The sequence below is a fragment of the Rosa chinensis genome, chromosome 5 (assembly GCF_002994745.2).
Source record: "Rosa chinensis cultivar Old Blush chromosome 5, RchiOBHm-V2, whole genome shotgun sequence".
In the NCBI taxonomy this organism is placed as follows: domain Eukaryota; kingdom Viridiplantae; phylum Streptophyta; class Magnoliopsida; order Rosales; family Rosaceae; genus Rosa; species Rosa chinensis.
Window position 1 is genome coordinate 80,250,510 of NC_037092.1, and position 16,231 is coordinate 80,266,740.

General features: G+C 43.7%; 1 protein-coding gene across 2 annotated transcripts; it reads right to left on the minus strand.

Annotated features, from left to right (window-relative positions):
- Nucleotides 1-11,712: 11,712 nt before the first annotated feature.
- LOC112201841 (histone H3.3a) lies at nt 11,713-13,134 on the minus strand. 2 transcript variants are annotated; one of them, XM_040506710.1, is made up of 2 exons: nt 13,062-13,134; nt 11,713-12,287 (listed from the first exon to the last, which is right to left on the minus strand). In XM_040506710.1, exon 2 carries the CDS (start codon nt 12,264-12,266, stop codon nt 11,853-11,855), a length of 414 nt encoding a protein of 137 aa, XP_040362644.1. In that variant the 5' UTR covers nt 12,267-12,287; nt 13,062-13,134; the 3' UTR covers nt 11,713-11,852. The 2 variants fall into 2 exon arrangements, with proteins under 2 accessions (XP_040362644.1, XP_024198534.1); XM_024342766.2 differs by having other exon boundaries at nt 13,047-13,102.
- Between the last annotated feature and the right edge of the window lie 3,097 nt (nt 13,135-16,231).

Consider the following 16,231-nt stretch of genomic DNA (forward strand, 5'->3'; position numbering starts at 1 on the left):
TGGGGTTTCTCCATATGTGATGAATTCTGCTTGGGCATGAATGACCGCCTCACTCATGAGGTGGTCGTATACCGCATTTGGATGATTGTAGTTGAGGTGATAGAGAAATGGCCCTTTGAGGAGTCCCTGCTTAAAAGCCGTCATGGGGCAGATGTACTCCGCGTTCCTCCTCCTCTGAGAAGGTAATAGGCTCCCAACCAGACCTTGGGAGTTTGGCGGATCTTTCGTAGCGGATGTTGCAGACTTCCTTTGGGTGATTAGCTCGCGCATAACGCTTTCTAGCTCTGTGAGACATGTTGGTGATTAGAGCACCTCCGTCAATTGTGTTGATGCGGCCCATGGGCTCAATGTCGGCGATCACAGGTGGCGGTTGGCGCACCTTGAATTGCTCCAGCTTGCCATCACTGTACAAGGTCTCAATGGCTGTTTTGAGGGCGTTGCAGCTGTTGGTATTATGACCGCTGTCCTCGTGGTATTTGCACCACCTGCCGGTGTTTCTTGGCTTTCCTGTTTTTGGGTATTTTCCCGGGGGCGGCGGTGGGATCTGATCCTTGTACTGATTGTATATTTCTTCACACGAGGCCGTGAGGACTGTAAATACTGCATACCGCTGGGAAGACTCCGTATGTTTGTTGCGGTTGTCCCCATGGGATGGGCGGTTTCCCTTGTAGTGCTGGTCCTTTTGCCGCTTGTTCTGGTACTGGCCCTGCTGCCACTCCCTCTTCTTGTCAGTTGGCGGTGTGGAGGTTTTGTTAGCGGTCCCCTGCTGACTGGAGGAGGGTTGTGTCGACTTTGCTAGTGCTGCTGGTGGCGGTGGGGTTTCTCCATATGTGATGAATTCTGCTTGGGCATGAATGACCGCCTCACTCATGAGGTGGTCGTATACCGCATTTGGATGATTGTAGTTGAGGTGATAGAGAAATGGCCCTTTGAGGAGTCCCTGCTTAAAAGCCGTCGAAGCCATTGTTTTATCAAGATCACGGCACTGAGATGCTGCCGCTCGCCACCTTGTGACGAATGCCTTCAGTGTCTCCTCTGTACCCTGCTTGACGTTGAATAGTTGGCTTGTATTGTGGTGCCCGGCGGACAGTTGGATGAACCGAGAAAGGAAAGCGTGCGATAATGCCTGGAATGAGTCATTGGATCCCGGCGGGCATTCGAAGAACCAACTCATTGCCTCATTGTCCAGCGTTTCGCTGAACAAGTGGCACAGGGTGGCGTCATCGAATCCCTTGTTGTTGGTGACTTTCTTGAAGGTGTCCATATGGACGAAGGGATCAGGCTTACCGCTGTAATGTGACATTTTTGGGGTCTTTGCATACGCCGGTCTGACGGCCAGCAAAATTGCAGCGGTAAATGGTCCTGGCCTGGACGCAAACAGTGGATTTGAAGTTGGTGCTGAGGTGCCTGATTCCGCCCGGATTAACCTTTGTTCCAACTGCTGCATCCTTTCCAGTATTTGGGCGGTTGCATCGCCGGCGGGGTCTAGCCGGGTACTCCGCTGAACTGATCCTCGCCTGGGAGCGGGTGGGTTTCCCTCTGTTCTTGCCCGAGGTCTCGAGCGGTGGGTGTGCAGTGATGACTCTGCCTCCTGTTCCAACATTAGCTGGGGTACAGGGGGTGGTCCCATTCCCGCTAGCTCTGGTGGGTGCAGCGGGACTTGCATATGCACGACTGGTGCTGGTATCAATGCTCCGGTGCCAGGTCGGCTGTGCCTGGTGCTTCGTGACTGCTCGCTTCGTGCCGGGTTGGCGGTTGCCTCCAGCGTTTTCTTTAGCTCATCGAAGCGGGACACAAGCGTGGCCACTTGCTTTTGGGCCTCGGCCTTTTCCTTGCGTTCTTGTTCACGCTCTCTGTTCGCCTTGTGAAGATCCGCCAGTGCCAGCTCATACAGAAAGGCGAGGTCTTGGCCTGGCGGGCGGCTGCTACTTGGGTTTGTCTCACCGCCGGGGTTGACCGGGGTGGTGAATAACGCGCAGTTGATGCCTGCCGCTGGGTTGGTGGGTTGGGGAATGGCAGATTGATCTGCCTGCTCTTCAGCATTCCCCCCGCTATCGTTAGTCATGGTGATTGTGGCGGGATGACCTTTTGTTCAAGGCTTCCCACAGACGGCGCCAATGTTAATGCTCAAGTCCGGCGGTAGCCGACTCCTTGTTTATCACGGGTCCGGTGGGTGGACCGCTACTCCGAGGATTAGATGATTACCGTTCGCTGCAACACGAGAGACAGGGCGTCAGAGGGAGACCGCGTTGGGCGGTCTTCACTTCTCCGATGCCTAAGTCAGTCACTGTATATGGGCAGCATAACAATAAATGAGTAGTAATTGCGTAATTAATGAGGAGAGAGGAGAGAACCTTTTATAGTTGAGGAAGAGGTTGATCTTCTTCTTGTTTCTGATGTGGGACTGATGTGATTCGATTCCCAGCGTCTGGAGCTTCTGATGCTATCTTGACGCGGCGCGTGGTGGCGCGTCAGCGGTGATCTGGGGGCGGTCCAAGGCTCAAGCGGTAGCCTGCCTGGCCTTGCCTTGGCAGGTCACCCCTTTTGTGGGAGTCGGTACCTCTGGCGGTACAATGAGCGTGGCTCATTATAGCTAATTATGCTCGTTCTGGCACATGTAGGTACAAGATATTCTGTCCTAACTCCTATACTATTGGAACAATGGATTGCTCAAAAACAAATGGAGTAGTAGTTTAATTGTTCAATCACTGCTAGCTTGATCAACTATCTTACCATCTTTTGGCATATTCACCACAAACCTCTCCAAAAGGAGGAGGGGATTTATGTGCAAAAGATGTTCCTTCTCCAACATCAATAGAAACAATAGGATGAGAAGAAAAGGATACATGCTTCTTCCCCTTATCCACTGGCACAAAAACTTGCTTCATATCATGTTACTCTTCCACCGCCGCCTAGGCTGGTGAGAGCAACCCCCGTCCGGCTCCACGTCAACTAAACTTGAGTCCCAACTTCTGCACAAGCTTGCAAGCCATCACCCTATGCCAAATATTACCACAGATTAGGAAGACGTTCATACTTCAGCTTTAATTATCATTAGTGGTGGATCTAGGATATGAAAATGGGGTGGGCTACGTATTCATGTGTCTTTTTGGGCGAAGCCCAAAATTTTTTTTTTAGTACAATTATTTACAAGTGTGGGAATGTAGGAGCGGGGAGATAAGAACCTGAGAGTTCAAGTGTTTAACGATTGAATTTAGTCTGGAATTTAGGCCTTTTGGGGACGAAGAATAAGAGTTTGTGATAGACGGAGAGAATGGGAGAGCCAGAGAGGAGTTTGACTTCGATACTTCGGGAATTCAGGTGGGCTTCGTCAAACAAACATACATACAAACCAAAAATGAATATTTTATAGAAAGAACGCTCTACAACGGTTACTAAGCAAAAGGAACGGTTTCCGTGCTTGGGGTTTCGGAGGTTGTGTTGCTTCATCCGATGGCCCGTCCCTGTGATGTTGTTGTCAAATTAGTAGATGTCGGTGAGTACGCCAGCAAGGGCCAGTGGTGTAGTTGGGGCTGGAACAGAAAGAGTGTGTCGTCTGTTTTGCATGCAGCGAGTACACGACATGCGGAGTTATGTGGGTTTGTCTGTAGCTGATCGACGATTGTGTGGGGGATAGGCGCAAGGGCGGAGTTATGGTGGTGGATCGGTGGTTCGCGAGGATGACCTCTGTAGCCGAATTGGGATGGCGTTGCATCTTCCCCTGTTTTGGGGTGGTGGATTTTTGATAGAAGACATGGTGTTCGTCCCACTCAGGTACCCTAGTTTCGTTTGGCTCTTGGATTCCTGGCAATTCAACCGTCCTTGTCGCTGGTTGTTCATGGCTCAGTGCTGCAACTAGAATCCACGGGGGTGGCGGTACAGTTTCGTCGGCGTCGGTGTTTATCGGCTGAGCATGTCAGACTTGCTGGGAACGGAGGAGTTTGGGCCTCTTCTAGGCTACTGGGCCTAATCTAGTGGGCTTGCCTGTCATTTTTATTAGGTATTATAGGTATTGTTGTTTATTTCGTTCCTCGTAGGTTTATGTTTAAAATAAATATCTGCCACTATGCAGTAGAGTTAGGTGGGCTTTGTCCTGGCTTGCATAATGCCTTGTCTGACCTAATGAGGCGGTGAATAGTTGATGACTGGACGCAACCTCCTAGTGGACGAATGAAACAAAGTGTCATCGGTCTTGATTCCGATTGGCAACGTAGTGGAAAAGCTGCTTTTATTATTTGTATATTGATGCTTTTCGTGAGATTGATCTTTCCAGTATGTCACCACTCTTGTAAAGAAAATGCAGTTGCTAGAGATGCAACCATTGCTATTTGGTGCATGTTAGGATATATTCTTTTGTAGATATTCCTGCTATTATTGCGGGACATTCTCTTGCCGCAAATTGTAAGTTGGGGTTAAGGCACCATGTCCCCCCATGTATCATGTTTCATTAATCAAGGCTTAAGGGCAGCCGCACCGCCCTTCTTCAATATATATATATACAGATTTTATCAAGAGCGGAGCTCCGCTTTGAAATTAACTTGTGAAGTTCGAGTTTTCGGTAACTTTTCGGTCGCATATCCCAAAAGTCGGGGGAGGGCTTGAGTCCTCCCACACCCCTATATCCGCACCTGATTATCACAGTCTCCCCATTCTTGTGAAAACAGCTAATTCACGAGGAGGATCATAAGATAAATCAATGTCCATTAGAACCCTTACGAAAAGCCCAAATTTTCTGTCCGAAGTGTTTTGATCGATATTCACAAGAACCCCAATGCCATGTGCAATTTCAAACAAAGTACGAGGCTCCCAGAGTTCAAGCCCTAGATCCCAAAAATTCACCCATACTTGAGAGCGTTAGTGTTCTTTTGACTTGCCGAGGAGAAATTCGGCGTCCATTGCATAAAACGCAACACTCCTGGTCCAAGAACAACTTATCCCTTTTCCCAGACCATAGAACGTGCAGCGTCCGAAGCAAAATTGAAGGAGTGATACCCCTTGCCCATCGGGATGATTCGCCAATTACCAATATCACCCCATAACAATCCCAATTTTCGGGAGAGGTCTCATGGAGTATAAGGCCTGTCCTTCGAAGTTAGATGAATGCGCCCCAATAGCATGTTCTTGCACTTTTCCAAACCAGATTGATAAACACTTAGGTGAAGGAGATTATTAAATTCTAATCTTTTTCAGAGTTTTATGTTTTTGTTGTAGGGAGAATTGGAATTATGTGTATTATTGATAATAGGAGCCCTTTAAATAGGGTGTTACAAGGTATACAAAAGGTAATAGAATCCGAATACAATTGAATACCTAGAACACTTTCCTATTACAACTCTAAACCCTAGTTTGTAGAGGCACACATTATGTATCCTTCAACACTCCCCTTTGTGCCGCTCAAACTTGGCGATGACGCTTTGATTGTTGCCTAGTTAAAAACCTTGCCAGGTAACAAAAACCCTATGGGACAAAAATAACCCTGGTCGAAGGACAAAAAGAGCACAACACGTCCTTCACTCTTCGAGATCTAACATGTAGACATCATGCCTCCCCCTGATGTCAAATATCTCCCCCTGATTGCTACAATCATGGGAGTTCGGATAACTTTCTCAATCCGATGTTCTTCACATATTTCTCGAAGGTGGATTTAGGTAACGACTTAGCAGATAAGTCCGCTACATTATCTTCTTATCGGATTTGATTCACTTTAATCTTTAGAAGTGCTTGTTGTTACTGATTGTAAAAGAACTTAGGCGATATATGCTTGGTGTTGTTGCCCTTGATGAAACCTAATTTCATTTGTTCAATACAAGCTGCATTATCTTCATAAATGCATATAGATTCATCTGTGGTAGACTTCAAACCATAAATTCCTCGAATATGTCTAATTACAGACCTTAGCCATATGCATTCTCTCATGGCTTCATGTAGAGCGATAATCTCTGCATGATTTGAGGAAGTAGCAACAAGGGTCTGCTTTGTAGACCTCCAAGATATCGCAGTGCTTCCCATGGTAAAGACACAACCCATTTGGAAGCGACATTTGTGAGGGTCAGAGAGATACCCTGCATCAGCAAAAATCACCATCGTTTTGGTGTAAGGGAGGAGGATGACGCCGGCCACCCTTGGCGGTGGCAACTTTGCTGGTCATGGCATCTTGGACAGCGCCACTTGGGCTAATGAGATCCTTTCTCATTCTTCCGTCATTCTTTTCTCTCTGCAGGGATAGAACAGACCCATATCTATCGTACATTTTAAGTAACGAAAGATTGTCTTTATAGTTTATACTAGTCCAATGACGTTGCGTTGGCGCGGGGCTATATCTAGCCAACAAGTTCGTAACAATTGAGGCGTCCGGTCTTGTATTGTGATAAGTACAATAATGCGCCTATTGTACTCAGGTAAGCACTTTTGCTATTAACACGTTTTCGTCATCATCCCTGGGACGAAACGGATCCCACTTAGGGTCAAGACTACGAACGACCATGGGAGTGCATCTTTGACTTTATCAAAATGCAAAGCATTTATTGACACGGTTACAAGTTCTAAATCTAGACAAAACCGTATTCTCCCAAGGTCCTTCATCTCAAACTTGGATTTCAGGTGTTCAGCGGTTTCCCTTAACTCTCAAGGGTTCCAATCATGTTTATCAACATAAACCGTGACAATTGCAAATCCAGAACTTGTCATGAAAATGCAGGGGCATAGTTCATCATATCTCTTCCCAATCAAGTAGTCACTTTAGTGAGCGTTTCATCCTTATTGCAAACGCGCTCCGTGGTCAAGAGCCACTTGATTTGGGTAAATGAAGTCCACAAGAACCTTCATTATATTCCGTATCTAGATCCCCATAGAGATACGTAGTGACCACATTCGTAAGCTGCATGTTCAGTTATTTGGAAACTACCAAACTGACATGGTAGTGGAGTGCAATGACATCCATTACGAGAGAATATGTCTTCTCGTAGTCGATTCCAGGGCGTTTTTGTGAGAAGCCTTGCACCATAAGGCGAGATTATCATCTCTTTTTCTCATCACGCTATCTAATGAAGACCTATTAATGTCAACAGGTTTTATGTTAGTAGGTGTTGGCATCTCAGGCCCGAAATCTTTCCTCTTCGTTAGTGAATCCAATTCAACCTGGATCACATATTTCCATTTAGGCCAATTTTCTCTACGTTGGCATTCCTTCAATGGAGTAAGGTTCGATCTCATTGGTCTCACTAATTCCACGTCCTCATGTACACTAGTGTAGTTTGCAGAGATCTCTATATTCTCAGGAATTGGTTCTAACATTGAGGTGTCCCCCAACGATGTCTCTTGGATATAACCACAATCCAGAATATTCTCATGAGACGGATTTTGAGTATCAATGATCAATGGATCAAGTTGTGCCAAACTCGCTCTCTTCCTTGGGCGAGAATCCATCGAACCTATGGGTCTCCTACGCTCTCTAGCGGAACCCATGGCCTATGACGCCATTATGCCACCTTGTGGCCTCACCATACCACCATCCATGGTGGTGGTGCCGTACCCATCTTCTCTGGGTGGCACCATGTCCTCTTGTGGGGACATCAATCCTTGCAGGCATGTTTGCAGCAAGTATATGTGATCTCGTCACTTTTAGGGGATCAAGATGAGACATAGTGGGGATAGACCATGACAATTCCTGTCGTTTCTGTTGAACATTGACGTTCTAATCTCCCCCTAACGACGGGAAGACTGTCTCATCAAAGTGACAATTCGCAAATCCAGCGAAATAGAGATTGCCTGTCAAGGGTTCTACGTAGCGGACTTATAGTTGGAGACTTATGTCCAACACAAATATATATATATATATATGCATTCGTTGCAATGACTCATGTTGATGCGCTATGGCGGCGCAATTGGCACATAAACCGCACATCAGATATGCATAAGTACGAGATATTAGACTCGAACCCAGTCACTAGCTGTAACGCAAATAAAAGTTGAGTGGCTGCTATGAGTCGTAGATGAATGAGCATAACTGCATGCGATATTGCATAACCCAAGCGGAAATATTGGTGCGCATTACCAAAGTCCGGGCTACCATCGTAGTCTTTTAATGGTGGCTTTTCTACGAGACCAATTGGGTGTGTACATGGGAATATGATACTTGATATCAATACCCAATGATATGCAATAGTCATCGAAAATTTTCGATGTAAACTCTCTAGCATTGTCAAGTCGAATTGACTGAACGGGATGATCTGGGTAGTGAGCCCGTAGCCATATGATTTGGGCTAGGAGTTCATCGTAAGCAGCATTACGAATGGACGATAGTGCGACACGTGACCAGTGTGTCCCCATATCAACCAACAGAATAAAACATCTAAGCAGTCCGCAAGTTGGTTGAGTTGATCCACAAAATCCCTTTGGATTCTCTGAGAACACATGTGTCCTTTGCATAGGATGGTCTCGATCCTTAAAGAGCAGGCTTTGGGAAACGAGTGATGGGCCTTAGAAGCAACCAATGAGGATTTTGGTTAAGCCACGAAATCACAATTGACTTGAGAAGTGGAGAGAGGTGGCACATTGCCACTCTTGGCGTCAATGCCAAGCTCTTGCCGTAGGGGGTGACGACATTACCCTTCTCCTTGAATCAACTTTTGATTCATACTTCTTTTCACTCGAAAGAATGGATGTCCGTGTGAAGTCTTTAATAAACGGATCATCGATGTTCGTGTGAAGTCTTTAATAAACGGATCATCATATCATGACCTGGATGTCCCAATTGGTCATGCCAAAGCCTATATGTATCGATGTCCCAAAAATCATCTCTTATGACGTTATTGGACTCAATTACTCGAATAGTGGTTACATATAACTCACTAGAGCGACACATGAGCTTCTCTAATACTCGTAGTGTCATTAGAGATAATGCAAAAGAACTTATGTCCATTCTCGCCATGTGTTTCCACATGAAAACCGTTGGCTCTAATATCTTGAAAGCTCAAAAAGGGGCCCTCCGCCCTAGGAGCGTAGAGAGCTTCAGTAACATAAATCAATGTGCCATTTGGCAATGAGCTGGTCCTTGACCATGAATCAATCGTGATGGCCCTGCCATCGTAGTCACAGAAGATTGAGTAGGCATCATCCCAAGGAATAATTGCATATGTCAAGGTATGATGTGCGTAGCAGCACTATCCGTGAGGCATTCTAGCTCTCTGAGAAACATACCTAAGTGAATAAAGCTCGAAATTAAAAGAATCGACACTTTATTAATAATAGCCAACGATTACATCAAAGTTTCTTGATCAAATCTAATCCAAATAAAATGAAATGTAGACAAATTGTAGTCACTCAATCCTTTTGGTAATTCCAATCAAATATGACCAGGGAAGTAGAGAGAGATGTCGGTGGAGCGAGGCTCTCTTAAGTACCACTAATCTCAATTACTTTCCTAGACATCATATTTAATTGAGTACGCCTAGTGAGAAAGAGTTAAAACTAAATGTCATTTATTCATTAAGGCACAATTGCCATTACATAATTCTTGGAAAATGAAAGACTATTTAATCAAAATCTGCGGCATCAACAATGTTGTTTTCCTCGCCAGATTTGAAGTCTGTAATGATGAGATTGACGTGATTGTCATCTCCTTCGGCTGCGAGATGAGCCTCATGCTCTCTCATATCTTTTATATATCTTGTATTGTGCTGTTTTTCCGCTCGCATTGTAGCGCTTAAACCAATGCTCTGAAGATCCACATCTATAGCAATACCTCACCCATTAATTGAGATGCACTTTGTGCATTTGGACATCCTCCATGGATCCCACGTTGGCCAATGTTGCCACGTGTCTACGTATCTCGCGGTTTTCCTTCCTTTGTAGGGCGGTTGTATGGACCCACACGTCCATTTTGTTGTCCCCTAACTTTTAGGGTTCCGCTCCTTGCACCCTTCTTTCGGTGCGCTATTATAATTCACCTCGTGAACGCTCTTAGTTCTAACGGGCCTTTGAATTATGGTTTTTCACGAGTATGTTGTCAATTTACTCAGTAAATGACATAAGTTGATGAAACTCCGTAATCCATCTGGTATTGCACACAAGCCTACTGCTGAGACGGGGAAGGTTGAGAGGATTTCTCAATTAATTCATATTCTGTGAGCTCTACTCCACAGAATCTCATTAGTAGTGAAAATAAGAAGAGAAAATATATCAGTTTCGGAGCTAAACTTCCACGAAAACTAAACAATAAGATTTCCGAGCTATGCTACCAAGAAATTAATTTCCAAGAATCTCTTTTGGATTAGACCAAACAATGATGTTTATAATATGGTCACAATTTGATGCTTACAGACGCTCTTAGTCCAAGCATTATGAACACTCTTAGTTCGTACGAACGCTCTTAGTTTGTTTAATTATGAACACTCTTAGTTCATACGAACACTCTTAGTTCGTTAAGCGTGAATCCCCACAATTCCGCTTTGTTAAATACTCAAAATCATTTGGCAACATGTATTCCAATATTTTGCAGAAAATAAAAGGAATTTAAATACATGAAAGCAGCAACTTTAATTACAAAAATTTACGTGATGATTTGGGCTTGAGAACACGCGCGTGTTGATGCAGGCGTGTTAGGATTGCAGATGTTGCTTCAATCCTAAGTTAGGATTGCAGGGGCTGTTCAATCCTAAGCTGATTGCAGTGGTGTGCAGGGACGCAGGCAGCAGAGACACAAGGGGCAGCAGCAGCAAGTGCAGCGGGGCGGGGTTTGAGGCGGTGAAAGGATCGCAGATGTTGCTTTAATCCCAAGTTAGGATTGCAGTGGCTGTTCTATCCTAAGCTAGGATTGCAGTCGATTTGCAATCCTGGTCGTGGCAGAGGGCTGGAACGCAGGGCTGTAATGGGTTGCAGGGCAGCAGGGGCTACGGGCTGGTGTGCAGGCGGGTGTGCAGGGCGAGTTGCAGGAGGCTGGGGCAGCGGGACTACAGTAGGTTTGTGGCTAGGAGGGCTGCAGGCTTGCGGCAGTGGGCTACAGGCTGAGGCAGGAGGCAGGCTTGCTGTAGGGGGGGGAGGCCGAGCTAGGGTTTTTGTGTGGGCAAGGGAGGGCTGCGGCAGATTTTTATGAGAGATAGTTTTTAGGGTTTTTTCTTTGGGCTAGGGTTAGAACTCGTGCTGATAACGTGTTGTAGGGAGAATTGGAATTGTGTGTATTATTAATAATAGGAGCCCTTTAAATAGGGTGTTACAAGGTATACAAAAGGTAATAGAATCCGAATACAATTAAATACCTAGAACACTTTCCTATTACAACTCTAAACCCTAGTTTGTAGAGGCACACATTATGTCGACATCCTTCAACAGTTTTCGGTTTATGTTAATTAGAAATCCTAATTTTTGTATGATATAGTTTATCACATTTCAAATTGAAGATGGCATTTGTCGCTTCATCACCAAATCGAAATAATTTGTCCATATATTTGGAGATATATGCATGTCATTGTGAATAGTCTACTTGGCAGCTCATAACTGAAAAGGTTCGTAGGGGAGAAAATACATGAAGATGTATATAGGGATGGTGAGATCGAACTGTGGTTTTGTTCTTTCACATTTGCATTATCTTTTTCAAAGAGAGCTATTTACCAAATTTGTTTGAAATAAAATTAACATTAAAAAAGTCGAGATGAACAATTATTCCCAAAAAATTGAAAATACAAATTCAATTAGCTAGAATCGTTTATTCTATACTAAAAGAGAAAATAGATGGAAACTAATACCAGATCCCATAGGAACTAGTACCAAATCCCATGAGTTCACAAAGAAAAACAAAACGAAACACTGGTCATCTTCCAATCCCATGCATTCACAGGCTCACAGCTAGCTAGAAACTAATGCAGATCACCCCTGATCCTCCGAGCCAGCTGCATATCTTTCGGCATGATGGTTACTCGCTTTGCATGGATAGAGCAGAGATTCGTATCCTCAAACAGCCTCACAAGGTAAGCCTCAGAAGCCTCCTGCAATGCCATCACCGCATGGCTATTAAAACGCAGATCACTCTTGTGGTTCTGCGCAGTTTCACGAACAAGCCTCTGGAATGGCAGCTTCCTGATCAAGAGATCAGTACTTTTCTGGTACTTGCGGATTTCGCGAAGAGCAACAGTACCAGGGCGGTATCTGTGTGGCTTCTTCACACCTCCAGCGGTGCTTGGGGCAGACTTATAAGCAATCTTGGTGGCCAAACTCTTCCTTGGAGCTTTCCCTCCAGTTGACTTGCGAGCAGTTTGCTTAGTACGAGCCATCTCTTACTCTTAATTTGCAACCTGTTAAATTTGATGAGGGAACCGTTTATCACAATAAACTTCTTGATGTACAATTTATTCTTCCTCCATGTTGGAGGTATTTCTAGAGAGAATGAAATAAAAGCAAAGCTAGAGCATGAAAATTAATACAACCTAATTAACTAGAAATTAATATAAACATAATCCAATTAGGAATAAGAGACCTAATCAATATTATTTAGCTAGGTTGGGGGTTGGTTTGAATTGTAATTGATCGAAGTAAAAGAAGTTTGCCTTGATGATCAATATATATGTTTTCCAGCAGAACCTAGCTACTGTATCATATCTCCCTCGATCCGAAACTTTTTGTCTTCATCAGAGAGTTTATATTTTCTTAATGACTTATAATATTCATCTGAATCCTTCGAAAGAGAAGAAGAAGAAGAAGAAGAAGAAGAAGAGGTGTGCACAACAATGATTTTGATATATCCATAAACAAGAGTCTAAAACAAAATTTATGAAATGCCTTTGCATCATGAATGATGCAACCCATGTAGCATTCAAAAATCAAGAAGAACATCAATTAAAGGAAACAATTGCATCAAACGGGTCAGGTTTTACATTGGATGTATCATGTAGGAATCGTTAGCAACATAGGGCAAATGTGGTCATCAGTTTTATAATTTTACACTTTCAAAACCTTTACATACGTAGGACAAGATATAGTAGTTTAAACTTCACCAAACAACACCAAATTTAGGAAGGGACATGTTTTAGTGTGAATCAAATAAGTTCACTAACCTTTTTCTAGAGTACCTCGCGTTCTTGAAATGACGAAGAGAGAGCTCTTAATTGAGACCTTTCTTATTCTCCAAATAACCAAATTGTTGCATGCAACTGGCATGAATTTCATCCAACAGTTAGCCCCTTTATATAGCAGTTCAATAGGATGGATCATTGGGGAAGCAAGCTAATCCTATTGGTTGAACCTTGAGGAACCAATCAGATTAAAACAACTGCCCCAAGTAAATGATTCTCATTGGTTACAAGAGAGGTCCAATGAGAAGCAGACACTTGTTACAGGTTAATTGGCTACTCATAAATCAAAATCTAATTTAAACATTTTCTTCTATTGTTGGGATTAAAAAGAAAAAATTTCTGCTTATCAAAAAAAAAAAAAAAAAATTCTCTGCTATAGCTGTGAAATACTGCTTTGCGCTCAATCTCATATAGGAAATTGAGTACCTGAAGGGTCTTTTAGGATTGTGAGTATTTGATAAATTCTTCATCTGGCTAAACACAAACACACACACACACACACACACACATATATATATGATTCATCAGTCTACCACCCTTGATAAATTGATACTAGCAGGGTCTACTCATTATGTGTGTAGAGAGAAGTTATTATTTTTTTTTAAGGGAAAGACGACAAACTATATTAAGTGAAAACTGAGAAGTACATGGAGCGATGCAAAAACATCGAAATAAAAACAATAAAGCATAACAAGATGCACAAATGCATCTTAAGTGTAGGATAACAATAAAAGATAACAAGATGCATAGATGCATCTAGAATGTCTAGAATGAAAGGTAACCATGTGACTTGATGCCAAACGACATCGCTGCACAGCATATGTCACGAGAGCAGTGTAAATATAATAGTAACCGTAACCTGTGATATGATCACCTAGGAGAGATGATTCGCTCACCGAGAGTTTGAAAGTAACCGAGGGTGTCAGAAACTCGAAAAATAGCAAACGAACTCCCAAGAAACAGAACAAATGCCTGATCAATATGAGCAGCCGTCTCAGATCCAAGATTCGGACTTGAATACGACTCGGATCCCAAATGCGGATCCAAATCCGGCCCTTATCCAAAATCAAGGCTGACAGGTCAACCTTGACAAATGCCCAAGCCCAACTCAATCTGATCTGGGCACCCTGGCTTCAGCCCGCCGTCCGACCACCCTGCCAGATCTGCAACGCCGGAAAACACAAGTCCCGGTTCTGTCTACATGACTCCAAGCGCCACCACCCAGACCACCAGTCTTACAGCCTCATCCAAGGTCGTTCCACCCTTGGAGCCCCAAGCCTGCACGTCCTACTTCTGAGCCAGAACGTCGTGTCACCTTCACCCATGGACTGTAGCACCGTCATCTCCTGCCGCGAATTCCCTCTGATCTGATCTGGGAACCATAAACCAGAAGAAAAAAAACCCGACAACAACACTCCGCCAGAAGGCTGAGGCGTGAACCTTCCCATCTCGAGCCCCTCCCACAACCCCACTACCAGAAAGTCCAAGAAGGCATGGCCAAGGTTCCAAGACGTCTTCATAGTCCCTGGATCCCAGATCCGGATCCGATCCAACACCTCCGATTTCCAGGTGGAAGGTCGCCTACCACAGGCCCAGATCGACCACAGCCTGGAATCCCAAGTTGTAGAGATCTGAGAGAAAGGGAACACATCGCAATCCGCTGCCACAGGAGGAGTCGAAAACCACGCCTTTGAAAAGCAAACTGGAAGGATAGAAGAGACGGTTTGCACTGCACTCGAGGTATACGACACCAAAGGAGGAGCCGACATTGATCTCCATCGGAGATGGAGAAAATTGCAGAAACGTCCACCCATCAGGGCGGCGTTCTCTCAAACCCTACAAAGTACAAAGACTTTTGAGGGAAGTTAAAAGTAGTGGGAAAATTTTTTGTACAACTACTGAACTACCACATTTTCTGTTTTTATTTATTTATTATTCTTTTATTTTTTTTACTTTATAATTTACTATATTATCCCTATTGATTAATTATATTTCATAGTTTTTTAATATATAAAGGTTAAATTGGTAAAAAAATTCAGTTTTGGAGGGCAAGCTCTCTTCTCTTAATAATAATAGTATAGATACATGCACACATTGTTCAACCAAACCATCACGCTTTGTATCATCATGGCCTAATTGCCTTGCACGAACCAGTTGATCATCAAAGGATGTTAGTGTGTGGTTATTTTGGCGTGGCCGGGATGCAAATGAAGCGCATTCCATGTGCTGGCAGATGCTGCACATCTACAAGGCTTGATTATGGTAATTCCAGTCGGTTTTGCAACAGACATCAGATGGCTTTTCTCATTAGCTTTTGACGGTGAATTTTTGTTTGTAATTGTCGTGTTCAGTAATCGCTTGCTGCCTGAACATTCTGAACAACTGTAAACGAAGCTGTTAATGTCGAAATAGGCCTGACAACTTTCTCCATATCAGCGATTTGTTCTGAGGATAACAAGGGGCCGCGGTGTTTGAGGATGACTTATTAACTCCTTCATGGCCGGAGAACAAGTTGCTGATCGATCAATAAAGCTTATGGCTAGCAATTTATCAATGCGAGCACTTGGAAGTTGGCACAGCTATTTCCTATGAGGCTATGACAATGCAAGTATGTCATTAACATAATTAAGCAAGACCAAATTAAAAATTGGTATTATCGTTAATTAAAAACGAACATTGAAGAATTTAGCCTTGGACTCTCAATCAGAAGGTTGTAATGAGTGAGTTAGATTAGAGTCTTAGTAATCTCATGTTGGAAAAGTGAAGTTTCCTACTACTACTACACATGCATACTAATGCCAAAGGAGGCGTACGTTTATGTTGGAAACGGCGGCTTTGATTAGAACCTTAGGAAACTAGTGAAGTCTTAGATAAGAACCTTGGATTAGACAAGTGAAGTCTTATATTAGTTTATTAACGTAACAAATTAGTTAGTTAATTAGCTGCTCCGATCCTTTTATAATCACAGTTTTCGCTTAAAGTAGCTTAATCTTCCACATTTCTTGATTCAAATCAATGTGGGAACTAAAACTCAAGTGGGCAGGCTAGCTAGCCAGTCTTGTTGAATGATTAATAAGTTTTGATCGAGCTATAATCATGTCTACGTAAGTTCAATAATCAAGAACTAGGCAAATTGAGCAACAATATAAATCCGAAAATCAAGGTTT

Bases quoted from the DNA above. Each gene is read 5' to 3' on its own strand.
- LOC112201841 (XM_040506710.1), bottom strand. From the start codon at position 12,266: ATGGCTCGTACTAAGCAAACTGCTCGCAAGTCAACTGGAGGGAAAGCT.